General features: G+C 44.0%; 1 protein-coding gene across 2 annotated transcripts in view; it reads right to left on the bottom strand.

Annotated features, from left to right (window-relative positions):
• Positions 1-2,434: 2,434 nt before the first annotated feature.
• shisa6 (shisa family member 6) overlaps positions 2,435-18,929 on the bottom strand; it is a 25,890-nt gene continuing 9,395 nt past the window's right edge. Inside the window, exons 4-9 of one of the 2 annotated variants that reach the window (XM_019889955.1) lie at positions 18,817-18,906; positions 17,232-17,300; positions 6,107-6,172; positions 5,690-5,710; positions 5,191-5,319; positions 2,435-4,626 (exon numbers count right to left, since the gene is read on the bottom strand). In XM_019889955.1, the coding sequence (XP_019745514.1) occupies positions 4,007-4,626; positions 5,191-5,319; positions 5,690-5,710; positions 6,107-6,172; positions 17,232-17,300; positions 18,817-18,906 (995 nt within the window). In that variant the 3' untranslated portion in view covers positions 2,435-4,006. The remainder of the gene's footprint in view (positions 4,627-5,190; positions 5,320-5,689; positions 5,711-6,106; positions 6,173-17,231; positions 17,301-18,816; positions 18,907-18,929) is intronic. The other variant, XM_019889956.1, reaches the window with a different exon arrangement.

The raw sequence follows: 18,929 nt of genomic DNA, 5'->3' as shown, positions 1-18,929 counted from the left end.
TGAGTGGAAGGAGAGAGAGAGAAGAAGGGGAGGAGAGAGAGAGAGAGAGTGAGAGAGAGAGAGATTCCGCTTTATCCTCACAAGAGTCCAGGGGGTGCTGGAGCCTATCCCAGCCGTCTTCGGGCAGTAGGTGGGGGACACCCTGAACCGGTTGCCAGCCAATCGCAGGGCACACACAGACGCACAACCATCCGCGCTAACGCTCACATCTAGGGACAATTTGGAGTGTTCAATCAGCCTGCCTTGCATGTTTTGGGAATGTGGCAGGAAACCGGAGTACACGGAGAAAACCCACGCAGGCCCAAGGAAAACATGCAAACTCCACACAGGGAGGCCGGAGCTGGAATTGAACCCGGTACCTCTGCACTCAACGTGCTAACCACCAGACCACTGGGCCACCCGTTTGTAAATACAATACAGCCATAATACAGTGAAAAAGCACACACACACACACACACACACACACACACACACACACACACACACACACACACACACACACACACACACACACACGTACTGGATTGTATTTACAAACATATGGCACATGACCATTTTTTGTATTGTATTATTTTCATCCTGATTTTTCTGGTGCGTCACAAGAACACACGCACGTACACATCGATACTTTAAAACTGTCGATATTTGCGGAGTGTTTGCATTTCTTTTTTTTTTCTTGATAATATTTTTTTTTATATTGTATTCTATGCATAAACATAAAAAGTGACAAACATACTTGGAGACTGGAGATATTTTATCTAGTTTTTGTATTATTTTGAATGTATTTTTTAAAATGTTTTAACAACTTCAACTACACATCAGAATCGCTACTTTTAGACTAGATATTTTTCACAGATTTTGCATTTTATTACTGTATTTTTACATTTCATTTTGCTTCACACGCGCTGGAACAAGCACCGAATGCTGCTAAAATTACAGAGTATATAGTGTCCAGCAGAGGGAAGCACTGTCATTCAAATAAATAGCAGGATGGGCTACAGTGTCTGTGATTATGAATTATAATAAAGTCGACTGTAACAACATAACATACTGGAAAACATTTTTAAGGGGACATGATAAAAGAAGGACTTTTGAAGGGTGGAACAAGTTCCCCACCCAAAGAACATCTTTGGCCAAAGCATCAAAGCCAAAAGGTAAGCAGAGCTGCCGTGTTAGCACCGATCAGCATGCTCTTATTAATTAAAAGAAAGCTATGATAATACTTATGTATGATTTGGGAGTTCATATGGTTTCCATGGCAGCCAGGCTACACAGCCTCAGGCTAGCTTGTTAGCACATCATCGCTATCGGATTCAGAGAACGTCCGGCTTGGCCCCTTCATTAACTTCAAATGCTAATTCCTTGGCTAGCAATCAAAGCTATCGATCACCTGGGATGCAGCGCGCTTGCATCTCCATGGCAACAAAGGTCACCTTGGCATCTTTGAAAGCTAACTGCACCTTCCAGCTGCCTCGACAACAGTTTGAAAAGCTTCCAAAAGTGAAGCGTTATGAATTTGCGGAAACGGGCCACTCAAGGCCTAGCTCGGTCCGCTGCACAGGTGATTTCTTCTTTTTTTACTTTTTAGTACATGAGCAAATACTTTTTAATGTCATCATTGTTGAAGTTGTGTGTGTGTGTGTGTAATTTTGTGGGGGAAAAATATTTTCATTCATTTTGAAATGAGTCTGTTGAGATACGAGTTGAAGTTCTCACACCATGTTCGTTGCTCAAAACACTCAAAAGTCATAGCACGAATTCTGAATATGCAAGGTGTAATTCTCTGGTTTCTTTTGTTGAGCTGTGGAATAGCCTTGAGCAGCTTGAAGCCTTTTTGATGAATTTGAATCGATTTCTGCCAAGTGGAGAATATCCGACAAGGTTGGCATTTTGCGCCTTTGTGGGGCGTGAACGTGGCCAAGTTGATTTGTTGCCAATCAAAGCAGCTCCTCTAAGTCCCTTTAAATGTCGCTGGCGATAGTTTTTGACATGGAGGAAGGTGCAAGCAGACCTCCACAAGTCGATGATGTCAAGTTGGTCAGGAAGATCACAGATGTATGAAGCAGGCGTTTGGAGCCCGCCTTCTGACCTGATCGGGCACGTCTGGGTGACAAGTTCACACTTTTCCTTGGAAGAAAATTTCCAAGGTTCAAATTGTTTTCCCCACAAGCGTCAAATGATTCCCTGAGACGTCACACCACAATTCTTCTGACCTGGTGAATGTGAACGTGCACGATATTCATTCGGTATCCTTGATGTCCATGTGCTACGTCCCCACGAGTAATAGAATTGTTGCAGCGAGTGTAGTTTGACCTCACTAGCAACAGTTGTTCTGTTAGTCGACGGAACTAGTACAAATGAATAGCGAGTAAATCACATCAAAAACAACAAAAGTGGAAATGACAGCTGTCAGTCAATTAATGTAACACTCATCGAACGTAATAAGTGGATTTTTATTGAAGTTTGTTCGAGAAGAATTAAGATCAAGTGAACAGCAACATGGAAACAAAGGACGTTCTGGCAGCTGATTGGGTGGAAACAAGAGGAAGAGGCGGGACTTAAAAGATTCCTCACACGCACACACACACACTACAGGTATAAAATCAGCACGTTTTCTTAACACACGTATGGAGCTCCCATCGAATCAGATGTGGGTTGACACAACTAAGGCGGGAAACAGCGGACATTGTGAAAGGAGCCTGTTTGGCTGCCATTTCTCGGATTGTTTCCGCAAACCCTTCGGCGCGGAATGAGCCAATCATAGCGATGTTAATAAACGATGAACGTGACGCAAACGTGAGTCCTATATATCTATTTATTCAAAAGTCTGCGTTAGAGAAAGGAAGAAAGTTAAATCCGAAAAGCATTTACAAGACACTTATTTACAATATTGGAGCAGAACTGCGTGAATGCTAATGATGATGTCATCTTGGATGGTGATGTTAATGGTAATGTCAGCACTGGCATGAAGTCTTTTGAGCATGAACATTAATAATGTCATCAAATGAGGCAAATGATAAAGACATCACTAGCATCTGGAGTGTTGCTAATGTTTTTTGTTTTTTTTGTGGCTAACAATAATGTCCCTAAGATGGCATTATTGTAGCTATTTTGATTTTAGCTGATAATCGCTAGCATTGGTGTGGTAGCAGGAACTCTAATAATAATAATGCTAAGCATCATGTTGCAAATATATCACTTGCATTAGCATACATCATTTGAGTTAATGATGCTTGGATTTGCATGACCGCTAGCGATAACATTGCATTCACGAAGAAATTGTGATTGTAATATTTGGCATTTTAGCTAACAATGACATCATTGCCAGCATTTGCATAAGAGCGGGAATGCTAATAACACCAAAACTTTACATTTAGATTAGCATTTTAGCTAATGAGGAAATCACTAGCATTAGCAGGCTGCAGGAATGATGAGAAAAATGTCATTAAGATTTAGATCACGTTATCATTTCGCAAATGCTGACATCATAGCTAGCATATGTGTACTTTGGAATGAAAATAACATCAAAATTATATTAGAATTAGCATTTTAGCTAATAATGACACTAGCATTAGCGTGACCGCAGGAATGCCAAGGATCACTTTGCAAAGATAGTGTCATTTTAGCATTTCTGTGAATGCTGACATCACCACTAACAATTGTGTCCTGTGGGAATGAAAATAACACTAAAATTGTGGAATTTTGGAATGAGTACTTTTGCGAATGATGACGTCATCATTAGCATTTTTTTGACCGCAGAAATGCTAAGAAAGAAATAGTAAAGACTTTATTTTAGCATTTAGCATTAGCAAGTTTAGGTTATGATGACATCATCACTAGCGTTTCGTGGCTGCGTGAACTCGGACATGTCGTCGTTGCGCAGCTGCGTGAATGTTCAAAAATGGTGGATCGTTTGCCATGGCGAAGCCCTTGTGGTGCTGTTTGCTGCCACGACAGGAGGCGACTGAAAGTGGACGAGCAGGGACAGGAAGTGGTCCCTCGGCAGTCAAACGGTGACCTCGTTGGTCCCGTGGTGATGTCCTGCACCGAAATGTAGGTGGTCCACAGTGTGCGTCCGGCGCGAGGCAAAGGCCTGCCTCTTGGCGGCGCTGGCATGTGTGTTTACGCCGAGTGTGTTGTAAGCATCACCGGGCTCGGACAGCATTTTGCCCATCCGGTGGCGCTCATGGACAGGCGTGACGGGCATTAGCATGTCGGCGTGGGACATGGCTCGGGCCATGGCTTTCTGCCGGAACTTGTCACGGCGCACGGCAGGAGATAGCAAAGGATCCTGGGAGCGCAGGCGCTCGGCTGACAGCAGCAGTTCCTCCGACGGGTGGCGACCGCTCCCGTGGGAGGTGGCGGCGTTGCCGTATGAAGGAAGTCCGTGGTCCCCGCGGCGAGGTGTCCTGGGCGGGGAGAGGACGTGGTCCTGTGACATAGCGCGCTGGACGCGGCGAGGACGCTGACGCTGATGTTGTTGTTGATGATGATGATGGTGATGATGATGTTGATGATGATGCAACGGCGGTTCGGCGTTCAGTTTGGCCAGGTGGGTGTGGCCTCGGCCGCCCAAATCCACATGGTGACGCTTCCTGCCGTAAAAGTCGTCCACTTCCTTGTCACCTGACGCACAAAAACAGTGGCGTCATATGCTCACTCCGTCAATGGCGGCGAGGCGAACTATGTTGTTGTTTGTTGAGGAACTTCATGCAGTGCTTTGTCACCATCCTGAGGCATTTGTAGCTGATTTTGGTGGGGGCGGCAATTACTTGCGCATTTTTGTTTTTCGTGGCAAGGATTGGTTCCTCTCCCCGCCAAAAGCAAGAGAACAATAATAGTATTTACTGCATATAAAGTGGAAACTTGACCTACGACTGCTCCAAATGACTGGTTTTTGTACCTACTGCTTGATTGATGTTTTGTTTCAAATAAAACAGTCACCTGTAATGTCAAGGTACATAGAGACAAATAATAACAACAATAATCATAATAATAATAATGAGGATTCTACGAAAATGTTCACATTTGCGTGACAGACCAGAGTTTTGATTTCGGCTTTCCTAACATACGAAAAAAAACAAAACAAGCAGGTAGCGTTAGCATTAGCAATCTATGATATATATATATATATATATATATATATATATATGTGTGTGTGTGTGTGTGTGTGTGTGGCGGTGAATTTACTCAAGTCAGAAGAGAGTGCAAACTCGTAGGAGGGCGGCAGGTGGGTAAGATTCTGGAAGGATCTGGACAGCGACAGGTCGTATGGCTCAGTAGCCGCCGTCAGGATGTTGTTGCTCCGCGGCGCTCGTTCTGCCGAGCACCAGCATACCGAGAATCAACATTTCAAGACAGAAATGATCAGCATTTTCAGAATGGTCACAATCCCGTTAAAAGAAATGAAAAAGTCATTGCAAAATATTGATCAGCAGCAGAGCAGCTTTAAAGCAAAACCCCCAGTCTAGTCACATTTCATGATCATAAATGCGGAATAATTGTCATAAACGTGACACTCTGGTTTGGGTTTCTTTGCTGTGCTTTCACAAGTTAAGACTGGAAAACAAACAAACAACAAAAAAAAAAAAGTAAAAATCAAGCATGCAAATTCTTAATGGTGGGCAGGGCCTGTGAGTAACAAGGGACACACAAAGACAAAATGGCGGCAGCGGCGAGGAGGACTCACCGTGTCGCATGTGTCTGTTTGCTAACAAAAGCCAAAGAAGAAGTGTCAAGGGACACATCACACATCAGAGCAAGCAGATGCAACGGATGAGCTGAGAGCAGTTTGATTGGATGCTAAGCTAAGTGCTATGATCATTTGGTGATGGCGTGACATCACAGTTAGGTTTTTTTTTTTCATAGCACATTTTAGCAAACATGAGACACAAGTCGTGGTGAGGCGGAGCATAGGTGATGAACTCGGAGCAATCTGATTGGATGCCATTTGGCACGACTAAAATCGTCTGGCAATACCGTGAAATCATTGCCGATAGCTACAAAAAAGACGTTTCGTGTTAATTCTCGTCTCTTTAAGCATTCAGAGTGCAGGCAAAAAAAAAATTGTATTGCATTTGTTTTTTTTTTGTTTTTTTGGTCTTACCCAGCTTTGGCGTGAGCGCAGTGAGGTCCACGTGACTGTGCTGGTAGTCATGGCGATGGTGGTTTCCTGATGGTACAAAACACACGCACCCACAAAATTAATATCATTTTCACATCAAACAACAATCTGGATTCAGAGTGCCAGTGACGTCAGAGCGGCACACTAAGATGATTGGCTAGTGGTGTTTGCGATGACAAGTGCAACAGGGAAGTTGAAACCTATCACGGGATGTCAAAACGGGGAAAATTAGCACAATGGATGTGCCACAGGAAGATGAAATGTACGAAATGACAACACAGGAAGTAAATATTAGCTACAGGAAGGTGGACTGTAAAATGGCACAGCAATACAGGAAGTAAAAAAAAATTGCAAACCAAAGTACATAGGTGCAGCAGGAAGTCAAAACGTACGAGAGAATGCCAACACAGGCAGTAAAAATGTGAGACAGGAAGGTGAGATGTACGTTGGCATGATGATATCGGAAGTACAACGTAATGATACATGTGCTCTGATGCACCATTTTGTACGCTTGCTATTGGAATAAAAGTTTGGGAAAAATGACAGGAGAGGAAGTTGAAATATGAAACCGGACGTTGAAATGCGCTCATGATACACTGAGTTGCAGTGTACGATGGATGTTTGAAACGTACAATGATGTGATGATACAAAAGGTAAAATGCGGCACGGAAATTACGACACGGGAAGTAGAAATGTGCAGTCAGAGAGAAAAACAGGAAGTAGAAATGTGCTACGATCACCGAGCACTGCCACATTCTTTTTTTTTTTTTTAATGGTCACTTCCTTTCCTTGTTTGGTCAAGACAGGAAGTTATGGTGCCAGAACAGGAAGTAAAAATGTAACAACCCCTCACCAAAAAAAATAAAAATAAAAAATTATATGTATATAAGACAATAACTCTATTTCCATTCAAATGTTCACGTCCTTTTTTTGCACAAGACAGGAAGTTGACGTCTATGCTCCTGGGAGCGGCGGAGCGTCCGGCGAGGATAATCACAGATTTATCTGATGTCTTCTTTCTTATGTCAGAAGGAACATCACACAAAGCTGCCACTATCTTCACCGAGGGTCCACGAGTCCATCGGCGACGCTGATCACGAGTGGGCCAAAACTTGCCGTAAGCAATCGAATTTGACAATGAAGGGGGGGGGGGAGTGCTGGCACAACAATGTTTTTGCACTTGGAATGTAAAGTGGAAAGACGATGCAGGGAGTTGATGTGTACGTGATTAGAATGCAACAGGAAGTTGAAAGGTGCAACAGGAAGTGGAATGGTTCCAGTCTACACGCTACTACCCAGTTGGTGGCGTCCAATCAGTTGAAGTGGCTCCCTCGCGCCCGCTCGGTTCATCAGAAGCTGAACTGAACCTTCGTTGTTTTAAGACAATTTTTAAAAATGGGCAGAGAGGGAGGCAGGACGCATGAACAACTTGGACCCAAATTATAGAGCAAGTCGGCCATCTTGGGCGATTCCACCTTGAAAGTAGTTTTCATGAGTATCACCAAATAGGGTGGACATGACAGGACACATAAAAGTCAGCAGGATCCACACCAGAAAAAGAAGAGAAACTCCAAATGCCATTTGGGGCCAATTCCTTTGATTGACAGCCGGAGTTCAATGTGGCACATCATCATTTATGAGGCCAATTAATGCCCAGAAACACTTGCTGCACCAGCCTCAATGTACACATTACAAGTGCAGGAAGTTGAGGCACGAAATGTTAGGATGACGCCATGTTCGTAGTAATAAAAAAAAAAAAGGTCGCAAAAATGAAGGCGCTTTGATGCCAAGACTCCTGCTGTCATTGAACATCCACTTTTCACTTTCATGTTGTTCCCGTTTGTCCGTCTTGCGACTGGCTGCTAATTAGACGATCGCTCGCTCGCTCGCTAGCTCCTCAGCAACATTTTTTCATGTAAAATACATCATGGAGCCTGAGAGGAGGCCAGACACGCACACACAACAGGGAATCAAAGGTGCAAGGGAGTTAATGGACCAAAGTGATGAGCTAATGAGCCCTCTGTGCCACACGGCTTCCACTCGTGTTCAAGATCAAACGTTATTATTGATAAAAGTATCAAGAAAATGTCCGACACAACCTGACTCGTAACATTCGTGATTAACGACGTTGTAAATATGCCAAAGACTTTTTTTTTCTTATTTGCTCCCAACACGCAGAAGGTGCGTCAATGGTTGTTAAGTATTAGAATGCTGCTTGGAATATTTATCAAAGACATCTTCACAGCGTGGAACAATCCATCACATAATAATCATGACTTGGTGAGTCCTGCTTTTGCATGCGCGCCAACAGCAGCGAGTCACAGACAAAAAAAAAAAAACAAAAACAAAATGACATCACAGGAACAAGACAAAGAAAAAGTTGTCTTCACATCAAAGTTTGCCACTTTCAATTTGCTCCTGCTCGTTAACGTCGACCAGAAAAATGAGCACATGTTCAAGTATCCTGCTTTGCTGTTGAAACGTCATGGCCGCGAGCGTGAAGCTGGAGCAACGCAGGAAGAGGAATTGCATGAGTTGTGTTGTATTATTTTGTCACTTGATGTTAACTGTTCTTTTGATGGCGGTGCGGGCACCCGCAGCGGCTCCTCTCTCTCCTGTGGTTGAGAGCAAAGTAATTTCATCCGTGCCGTATGTTGCACATGTAGCACATTTGACAGTAAAGTTGACTTGACTTGATTCGAAAAAGCAAAAAAAGTAGAAATACGGAAGCAGCAAAAATAGGAAGTAGGCAACACAGGAAGTGGAAATGCGCAAGGTGACGACGTTGCAGGAAGTGGACACAAGAAAACAGAAAGGAAATGGAAGTGATTAAGTGATGATGAAGTGAAGAAGAGGCATCGGTCAAAAGCTCCTGGGACGTCTTCATATATAAGTGGGGCACTGCACGTGGACGTGCACGTCGCGGCACTTAAAAAGAGCAAGTCAGCCGATGTCTATATTCGATCAACTTGTCACCAAACACAGCACCTACTAGAGGCCACTCATCTGCACTGCAATATTCCCCCTTTGGCTGGATTCTGTTCAAAGTCAACAAACATCAGGTCCTCTTGAGATCTGTGGGCAGATTTGGGAAGTCACTGAGTACAGATACTTTGTTATTGTACTAAAGTAGATTTTTTACGGATCTGTACTAGGAAATACCTCAAGTAGAAATGTGCTAGGAGGGCAACGCAGGAAGGAAAAATGGACAAAGTGAGTAGCCACCATTACTTTCCATGACTCCCACGAGACCCGGGGATTGCAAAAAGGATAATTGGGCCCAGTGTGGACCTTTTCACTTCGGGGTGTTCTCACTTTTGTTGCCAGCGTTTTAGACATTAAAGAGGGGCCAATGAATATGCGGGTGTACAAGCTCCACTGACTACATCCTAGTAAGTCTTTTTTTGCACAAGTATCCGTATTCCCACTTCGGCACATCGTGTGAGTGCTCTTGCCACCTGTGTCTGCATGAAATATCCTCACGTTAATTGTCAGCATCCCACAATGCAACAGCAAAGTAAGTAAAGCACACGAGGAGCTGCTTATGTGCTGAAAAGAAAGAAAAAAAAATTGAGCACCAAGCCACACAGAAGTGGAGCACATTCACTTTATTCAGCAGCGAGGACGCAACGACCCAAATAGGGTGCACCCAATCACCTCTTTTTTTTTTTAGCGTGCTGCTCGTCTCTGGTGACTCAACGCGAATGACACCGAGATCGACGCAGATTTCAAATTACGTTCACTTCCTCCCGTTCTTGATGCTTATAAGCACCTCAACTCAAACAGAAAAGTCCACTTGTTGGTGTTAGAATTTAGCGGCTAGTCAGACATCGGGGAACCACACTACGCATCTGAAACCAGAGAAGAAGGTGGCTGAACATCATGGCTAGATCGCCGGGGGCCGTGACATCACATTTTCTGTACAACACTTTGCATGACGCTAACATAACTGCACTACCGCCCGAAGCGAAAACAGTAACGTACACAGCGACGGGGGCGGTACAGGAAGACGAAATGTTCAAAAAAGGAAATACATATGGGAAAGGAAGGAAGTTGAGCCTTGCAACAGAGGAAATAGACAAATGCAGCACAGGAAGTAACGATGGGAAAACACAGGAAGTACACAAGCGTAACCCAAGAAGTAGAGATGGGCAGAAGTGGAAGAATTAAGTCGAATTTGGTACGGCAAAGTGGGCCAGGAGACGACAAGTGGCAAAGATGCCGTTCTGTGGCTGCCAAAGCCCCGCCTCCTGCCCCCCTCCGCCCCTCCCCTCCGGTAAGGAGGTCAAGTGCTCTTACGGGGAATTTAATTTGCTTCGCTTTCTCCCTGCAGCGTGCCCTCTTCCTCACTTCTCACTTCTTCTTCTCCATGTGACATTTTTACCGACACAATAAGGAAGAAAGAGAAGAATGACACCATTCAGCGAGTGGCACACTTCCCGAACATTGTGTCAAACTCCACTTTTTTTTTTTCGTGACGGAACAAAAGCAATAGAAAACGAAGCAGTTCATTTCATGGATTTATGACCCTCAAACTGGCAGCCCCATACACCCCAAAAAAACCCCAACAAAAAAACCCATACACGTTTCCAAGTAAATTAAGGTAGATTAAATTAATACTGAATGGCATAAAATCCAGATTGACTGATTTATGACTATTTATGTGATATTCAGAGGTGTTAAATTTTGTTGTTTAAAAAAAAAAAAAAAAGTTTTAATTGAATTATGACCCTTGAGTGGGGGCTCCAAACGGGTCAATGAATAGTAACGTACAACGTGTGTATTTTTGTTTTGCCAAATTAGTTGATTTATGACCTCCAATAAAGCCATAAAAGTCATTTCCAAGCGGTATGTTACCAACAGCCGACCGAACACGACTTGGAAGTTTCGACTCGAGTTGTTGAATAAAAGCAACAAGAGGTGAAGGTGCTTTGAAAACATTTTGCGATCACGTGTCGCTTTTCACACGCTTGTCATAATGCCGGCCAGCCTCTTCACAGGGACACCTTCGACAGCTTTGACACCAACCGCAGAAGAAGAAAAGAGCTTGTTTCAAGGTGTGCCTTTATGTGAGTGTGTGTGAGGAGCAAACGTGTTGGCCTTTTGAAAGAAGGAACCGTTCAATAAAGCCCTGCCAACAAAGACAAAGCTTTAATAAAAAAAGAAAAAAAAATGCACTGTGCTCAGAGGGTGACAATAACAACTCACACACTCAAAAACAACACACGTGTGCCTGTCACTAATGTTGAGGAACATCGTGTCAATGTCAAAGATTGGAGCCCGTTCAAAAACTTTTGTTCAAGACACCAAAACGGGAAATCGTACAAATAACCGGTTCCGTGGTCAAACGGCCACCATCCGAAACAGAGAATGATCAAGTCATGTATCAAACGTTTCACCAAGAAGATCTCGGCCAAATTCGCCAAAAGATCAACAGGCCTCAAAATATACTGAATGTATTGGAATGCAGGAAAGCAAACATTTTTTTTTGATTGAATAGTTGGTTCGTTGATTTATAGAAAACAAAAAAATTTTTATCAATTCAAGAAACAAGTTGACATAGGCAATACATTTAGTATTTGTCAGTAAACAATTGCGTCATTGGTTGATTCAAGGCGCATGAAAGGGTTAATGATCGGTGGATTGATTTATTGTAAGTTCAAAAATACGACTATTAATAAAACAAACAAAGCATATACATTTGACACTTTTTTTTTTTTTTTTGGTCAAAAGGATGCGCGTACATGACGCGCGTGTTCGGCTGCATTAGTGCTAACGCTAATTAGATTGTTCGCATGCGTCTCACAGACGTGAAGAGCTGAAAAGCCTTTGAGTTGAATTGATTCCCAAGGTCATATTAAACCCACGGCATGATGGATTGGGACTTTATTGAATATTACAATTCGGAATGCATGACGGACGAGTCGACTTGTTTGTTTTAGGTGAGCGAGTGCTCGCAGCCTTGTGATTAATCCGTGAACATCGCTTGATATTTTCAAATCAGCTTTGACTCGGCCCTCGAAGGAGAATTTGTCACGTTTGCGATGAATTTCATTGAACCGCGACTTGAGATTTGCGCGCACGTTTGGATTCCGTCTCAGCTTGACACAATTGCAGCTGATTGGCCGAGTGTTGTGACACACGAGGACTAATTCATTCTTTTTTAGTCATTCAGCGGGATTTGACTGGAACTGCAAACCAGGAAGTCTAAAAATGGATTTTGGCTCAAGTCAAAAGTGAAATTGTCACTTTGATCTTGACTTGCCGCTGCTTGTTTACACGTTTGACTGCGTGCTTGCTTGCATAATAGCACACTGCAACTAGAGCCCGAATCATGCTGCCCGTGTGTTCTTTCCTCTTCTTCCTCTTTTTTCTTTTTTTTGGGGGGTGGAATATGTGCTTTTGACATGGACTTTGTCCACACGAAAACAGAAACGATCTATTTCTTGTTTCTTTTTAAAAAGTTTCCCCACACACACTGAATTGTTTCAAGAAACGCGTGGAGTGCGAAAAAGACAGAAAGAGCGGGATCATTTCACACTTCAAGAGAAAATCAAGCGCAAGCGGAACTGGCTTACACAACTGCGCGACAGTGACAATTAATCAATCACCTAATTGAAAAAATTGCAATTATCCATCCATTTTCCGATCCGTTTCATCCTCAAAAGAGTCGCGGGGGGTGCTGGAGCCTATCCCAGCTGTCTTCGGGTAGTAGGCGGGGGACACCCTGAACCGGTTGCCAGCCAGTCACAGGACACACAGAGACTAGCAACCATCTGCGCTCAAACTCGCACCTTGGGACAATTTAGAGTGTTCAATCAGCCTGCCATGCATGTTTCTGGAATGTGGGAGGAAACCGGAGTACCCGGAGAAAACCCACGCAGGCCCGGTAGAACATGCAAACTCCACACAGTGAGGCCGGAGCTGGAATTGAACCCGGTACTTCTGCACTGTGAGGTCGATGTGCTAACCACTGAATCAATGGGCCGCCAAAATGGCAAGAAAAAAAAAAAATTAATTAAAAATTGGCCCTTGCCCACAGCCACTCAACCGGCAGACTAGTTTGTGGCTGAGCCATGTCAAGGCCAGGCACTTAACGTGAGCTCACAACAGACAACTACAGACGCCCTGTGACACAAAGTCACAGATACTACAGTGTAGACTGTTGCGGACAAATTAGATAGCAGCACTTCAGATGCCTATTTTGTATTGCTAATCTACAGAAAAAAATAATAACAAAATAACTGTGTGAAGGCTACGTTGCAGATTTTCTATCGCAGGGAGGTTTTGGGAACATAAGCACCACGATAAATGAGGGACTACTGCACCAGCTACAGTAGAACGCGATACATTATACAGTATACATTAACACAAGTACGGTTGAAGTAGAACTCACGCTGCTGGCTGCTGCGGCGTGACCCAAAAAGGAAGCAACAGTGGGAAAGTGAAAGGAAAGAGAAAGGAAAGAAAAGCGTCCTCATGTGGGCCAGCACAGATTGTGTGCTTCGGGGACACCACAGGCTCAAATAGAGCTTCGCTGCATGGGAGACCAACACGTTGAATAAAAAAAAAAAAAAAAAGAAAAATCACTTTTTGAAATGCACGCTCTGGATTGCATCTTTCCAAGCATCGCAAGCAGAATGTCAATACTAAACAGCACCAAAATGTTATTGCCGCAATCCTGCTAACTAACAACTGGCGAAGAATAAGTAAATTAATTAAAATTTCAAAAATTAAATTCATAAGCGACGAGTTTTCTTTGCATTCAGTGAAGCCGCTCTAAATGCAATCAGTTCTGTTTGCCGTGATTTTTGTTGATGTTGTTGTCATCGGTTCATCTGGCTGGTCTCCTCGGGCTGACGGTGATGATGTTGATGATACTCCACAGCCCCACCAGATCACAACTTCAATTAATTTCACAGTCGGCGGCACCAGCACTGATTTATTGTGTAGCATGTGTGTGCGTATGTGTGTGTTGTTCTTGCGTGCTTCTGGACAGAAACAAGCGACATGAAGGCCAGCACGAAAGGAATTTTGAGAAATTCAGCCCTCAGAGCCAGTTTGACTTCGCAACATGGATTTGAGTAAGAGCCACAGGAAATCTCCACTACACCATCCTAGAAAAGACACAGGAGGCCTGCTGAGTTGCCCTAAACATAGTGGTCATTTAGGCTCACTTTGGTCGTTGCAAGATAGCATTTGATTGATTTATTTTTTGGGGGTAAATTTGGTCGACGTTGATCATAAGGAGACCCACAAAAAAAAGTTTCAAGAAGCCATGCCTGAAAAGGTGGCCATGTAGGGTGACTTTGTTTCGGGTGGGGGAGGGCACGGTTATCCTGAAAATTAAGCAGTATGAAATTTGGTAAACATGTTTGTCACAAGTAGATCCACAAAAAAAAGTCCTATGAAGGCATGCCTGCCAAGACCAGAAACTGTGCCATTTTGCTTTGAAATGGTCATTTAGGGTCAGATTGGTCTTTTCTAGGCGTCACTTACTTTCACTGGAAAATTCAGCTCTTGAAGCCATTTAGCACCATTCAACCCACAAAAAAAGTCTACAGAAGGAAGCCAAGCCCGAAAAGATGCATAGTCTACCATTTTTCCCAGAAGTGGCCATTGAGGTTCAATTTGTTTGTTAAAAAGGAATTATTTTGATAAATTCTACTTCTGCAACCAGTTGCACTTGCCGACCTAAAATTTTGCAGATATGTCTATCAAGAGTTAGATCCACAAAAAGAGTCTAAAGAAGCCAGGAAGTCCATCATGACTGTTCAAAGCAGATATGTTCGGCTAATTTGGACTATTTCCAGGGGACCTTCAAAGACAAACTTGATCCTAAAATTTTGTCAGATTGCGACCAAATTCAAAGTCGGCACAAGAGACAGATGAATCATACAGAATTGTAAAAATAATGCCAGGATTCGAGAAAGACAAGACAAACAACTGTCGAAGGAGTTCCTCATGTTTTTTCATTGCTCATTAAAAAAACATGATTGGGAAAAAAAAAAGAGCAGAGTATGTATACGGTCATGTTGCTTCTAGTTCTGCGGAGATGAAGCGTGGCGCCGTGTGTGTCTCTCAGTGTGTATGTGTGTGCGTGTCGGTGTGGGATGAAGGGTCACAGGAAGCGAGTGGGCAGCGGCTTCCTTCATTCACAGCGAACATGACTAATGACGCCAACCTGCTGGTGACTTTAACTTCGGGCGCAATCATCAGCATCCTTTGTGTGCACATCGCCCGTGTGTACGTGCGTGCGTGTGAGGCGTCTGATTGCAGCCGTACACCCACTGACGATAGCCCCTTTGTGCAAAATTGGTACATCAAAGACAGAACAGAAAGACGGTGCATTTATTGGCCTTTGCTTTTCACCCCCAAGTCGGCTCTTCAGATAATGACATGACATCAGCACCGGCGTCTGATGTGATAAACCAAACTTCAAAGTCCCATTCGGGCATTTCCTTCCTTCTGTCTCTTAAGACCGCAAGTTTGTGGGGGTCTTCGATGCACAAATTACTCCAAATACTTCCTAGAGCTTTTTTCTCCAAACTAACTGTAGGTGTCTTAACACTTTTGCTTGTTCCAAATACCACATTTCCTCAAGTCGGCCCGTTACTTTAGTGCCAACTTAAGATTTCACTTCCCGTTGGCTTCGAAATACTTTTGCCTTTCCGTCTCAAAACGAGCATTTGTACAGTACACAAAAAGTGGAGCTGACAACACATGAGCATATACTTGCACATCCACGTCCTTGCGTCGCGGTCTCTCATCACGTATATTGACGTGCCGCAGGATTCAAAGGCGCCAAACGTGACATTTGGGCATCGCTCACTTTTGGATCGTTATGGTGACCAGTCCAGGCCGCATTTTAATCCGGCCCGACATACACGAGATGACCGCACATACAAGTTCTGTGTTGCCATGGCAACGTGTTTACGTTCTGGCTCCCTGCCTGCTCATCACGTGCCGCTTCTGATTTTGCTGCTTGACATTCATGCGGTCCGTTTGCATGCCACGCACGCATGCACGCACGCACACACGGAGTCTGGAAACTTTTGCACGACAACATCTACTACTGCTTCTACTGCACACCTACACAAAACACTACCAACATAAACTATGATGAAATTCAGGAAAGGCCTGATTTTGACGTGATCCCAAAAATGATCCTGAGTTACGATCTGGTGGTAGAATGTTTGTATTAAGATTGTGAAAAACAATACAGTTCATGGAGTGAATGGCGAATGCCATGTAAAAGAGACTCTGACGTTCAATTTGAGCCGTGCAGGTGACTTGGCATTTCTTAATTGCATATACTCCAAGAAAGGATTTGTCAAAAATTTGGCCAAGAAAGATGATTCTGCGCAAGACACAATTGTGCTTACTCCAAACATCGACTTCATTTATTAAAAGTGAGTTAATTGTTTTAAAATGTCACATGAGTTACACTCACTATGGAGCCGCTTTGACATTTTCTCACACACACACACACACACACACACACACACACACACACACACACACACACACACACACACACACACACAAATACATATATTACACACACACACACACACACACACACAAATACATAATTTATCTATATATATGTGTGTGTGTGTGTGTGTGTGTGTGTGTGTGTGGCCTTTCCAAATGCTAATTTCATTTATTACTTGAGTCAAAGTAATGGCGCAGCACCGCTTATTGATGGAAAATAACTTGTATTGTTTAGCAGGCCGATCATGTTTTGGGGTATAAGATGACAATTTGTGTGCAAATTTGAAAAGTATATTCAGATTGAGAGAGTGGGCACAACTCAGTAAGATGCTGTAATATGAGTTGTTCTTTGCAGAGGATAAAAAATATATCTGCCTATGAGGATTGTTATCTGTGTCCCTTCACTGTTTGTGTTCAAAGATCCACTGCTTGAAGGGTTATAACACCACAACGTTGATCCTGGCTTGATTAGCCTGTCTATGGTGTTTTGCATTGTTTGTTAGCATTAAGCTAGGCGGACTTTCCAACGGCAAAGCTCTGCGGGGGTGGTGTTTGAAATACACGTTTAATTCGGTTTCGTGACATTTGCGGAAACAATACTTGGACGTACCGTACGAGACGGGGAGGTCCAGCTCGTTCTGCCAGGACATCTGTGCCGCCTCGTCGATGGAGTGCTGCGCTGTAACAACAAAAACACGATGAAGAAGAAGAAGACGACGATGGCGTGTGGATGAGAAGCTGATGAATCAGAGCGGAGAACAATGGCGCCCGCCGTGACGCATTCACACTAGCCGCTGAGGGAGTGTCACTTTGTCACACGCAAGATGCCACTTCAAGCTTCCCCGTGAACCAGCTGGCGACAGAAATGCCACCAACGGCCACGGCATTCAAACGGACAAACACACCAGAATGAGGTACCTACGGTGGGTGTCACCATTATTACTTTTCATATCCTCTGCGGGCAAAACTTCACTGCTCTGATGGCTTCAGTTCAATCATCTGCTGTTGTGATTGTCGGAAAGGATACAGACCGTGTCAATGAAAATACTGCCGAGATGCCCCGGTGTCAAACTCCAGTCCTTAAGGGCCATTATCCTGCATGTTTTAGATGTTTGCCTCCTTCAACAGACTTGATTCCAATGATCAGGATTGTTATCGGGATTCTGCAAAGCTTGGGGATGAGTTGATCGTTTGAATGAGGTGTGTTGGAGGAAAGCAACAAAACAGGCAGGATAGCGGCCCTCGAGGACCCAAGTTTGACAAAATTCAACTGAACAAAATTCAAAGTGTGTCCAATGTAGACTTGAGGATGTTCTTGGTCTTTTTCCCTCCCATCCATTCCTTGTATGAGTCCCCCCCCCCCCCAAAAAAAAACAACATATCTGATATTTGAGCGTTCAACATGGATCCGCCGCCCACATATCTTTGGTAGACCTGCTGACGATCTTGTCACTTCGTCCATGCAGAAAACGTGATTGCCTTCACCTCCTCCATTGCACGCAGCGGCTCCTTCTCCCATGGAAATCACCACATCCACTCGGCCTTCAAACGTGACGACATGCTGTCCTATTTCTCCTCAAATTGGAGAAAATCTAAATTGCTCTGAGAGCGAATTTAATTTGGGCGAATTCCGAGGCTTGCGCAGTACTTTGACGAACTCCTACTATGGAATTTACTCAGTATCTTAGACAGTTGCCCAAGCTTTTTTTTTGTTAGTTTTTTTAAATTACACCATTCAATGTGGGCACAACATGGATTTAAGTTTGAGTGTTAATTTCCCAATCCTCCTAAAACAATAATTACAAAATATTTTACTTGCTAGTGGCACAGTGGTCGACTAGTTAGCATGTCGACCTCACAGTGCAGAGGTGCGGGTTTCGGTTCCGGCTCCGGCCTCCCTGTGTGGAGTTTGCATGTTCACCCCGTGCCTGCGTGGGTTTTCTTCGGGTACTCCGGTTTCCTCCCACAATCCAAAAACATGCATTGCAGGCTGACTGAACACTCTAAATTGTCCCTAGGGCCGAGCGTGAGCACGAATGGTTGTTCGTCTCTGTGCGCCCTGCGATTGGCTGGCAACCGGTTCAGGGTGGCCCCCGCCTACTGCTTGATGACAGCTGGGATAGGCTCCAGCGTGCCCCGCGACCCTCGTAAGTATCAGCGGGTTGGAAAATGGATGGATGGATGTAATTGGTTACCTTTGAGGTGTCCTCGTCCGAGTGTCACAAAGCCTGACGAGATGAGCATGTCAGTGCCTGCGCTGTGAATTGTCTCCATCCCATAATGCTCTGTTGACAGACGCGCGCGCACA

The sequence above is a fragment of the Hippocampus comes genome, unplaced genomic scaffold, assembly GCF_001891065.2.
Source record: "Hippocampus comes isolate QL1 unplaced genomic scaffold, H_comes_QL1_v1.1 scaffold326, whole genome shotgun sequence".
NCBI classification, from domain to species: Eukaryota; Metazoa; Chordata; class Actinopteri; order Syngnathiformes; family Syngnathidae; genus Hippocampus; species Hippocampus comes.
Note: the sequence above shows the minus strand (reverse complement) of the source record. Positions and strands in the feature narration are given on the sequence as shown.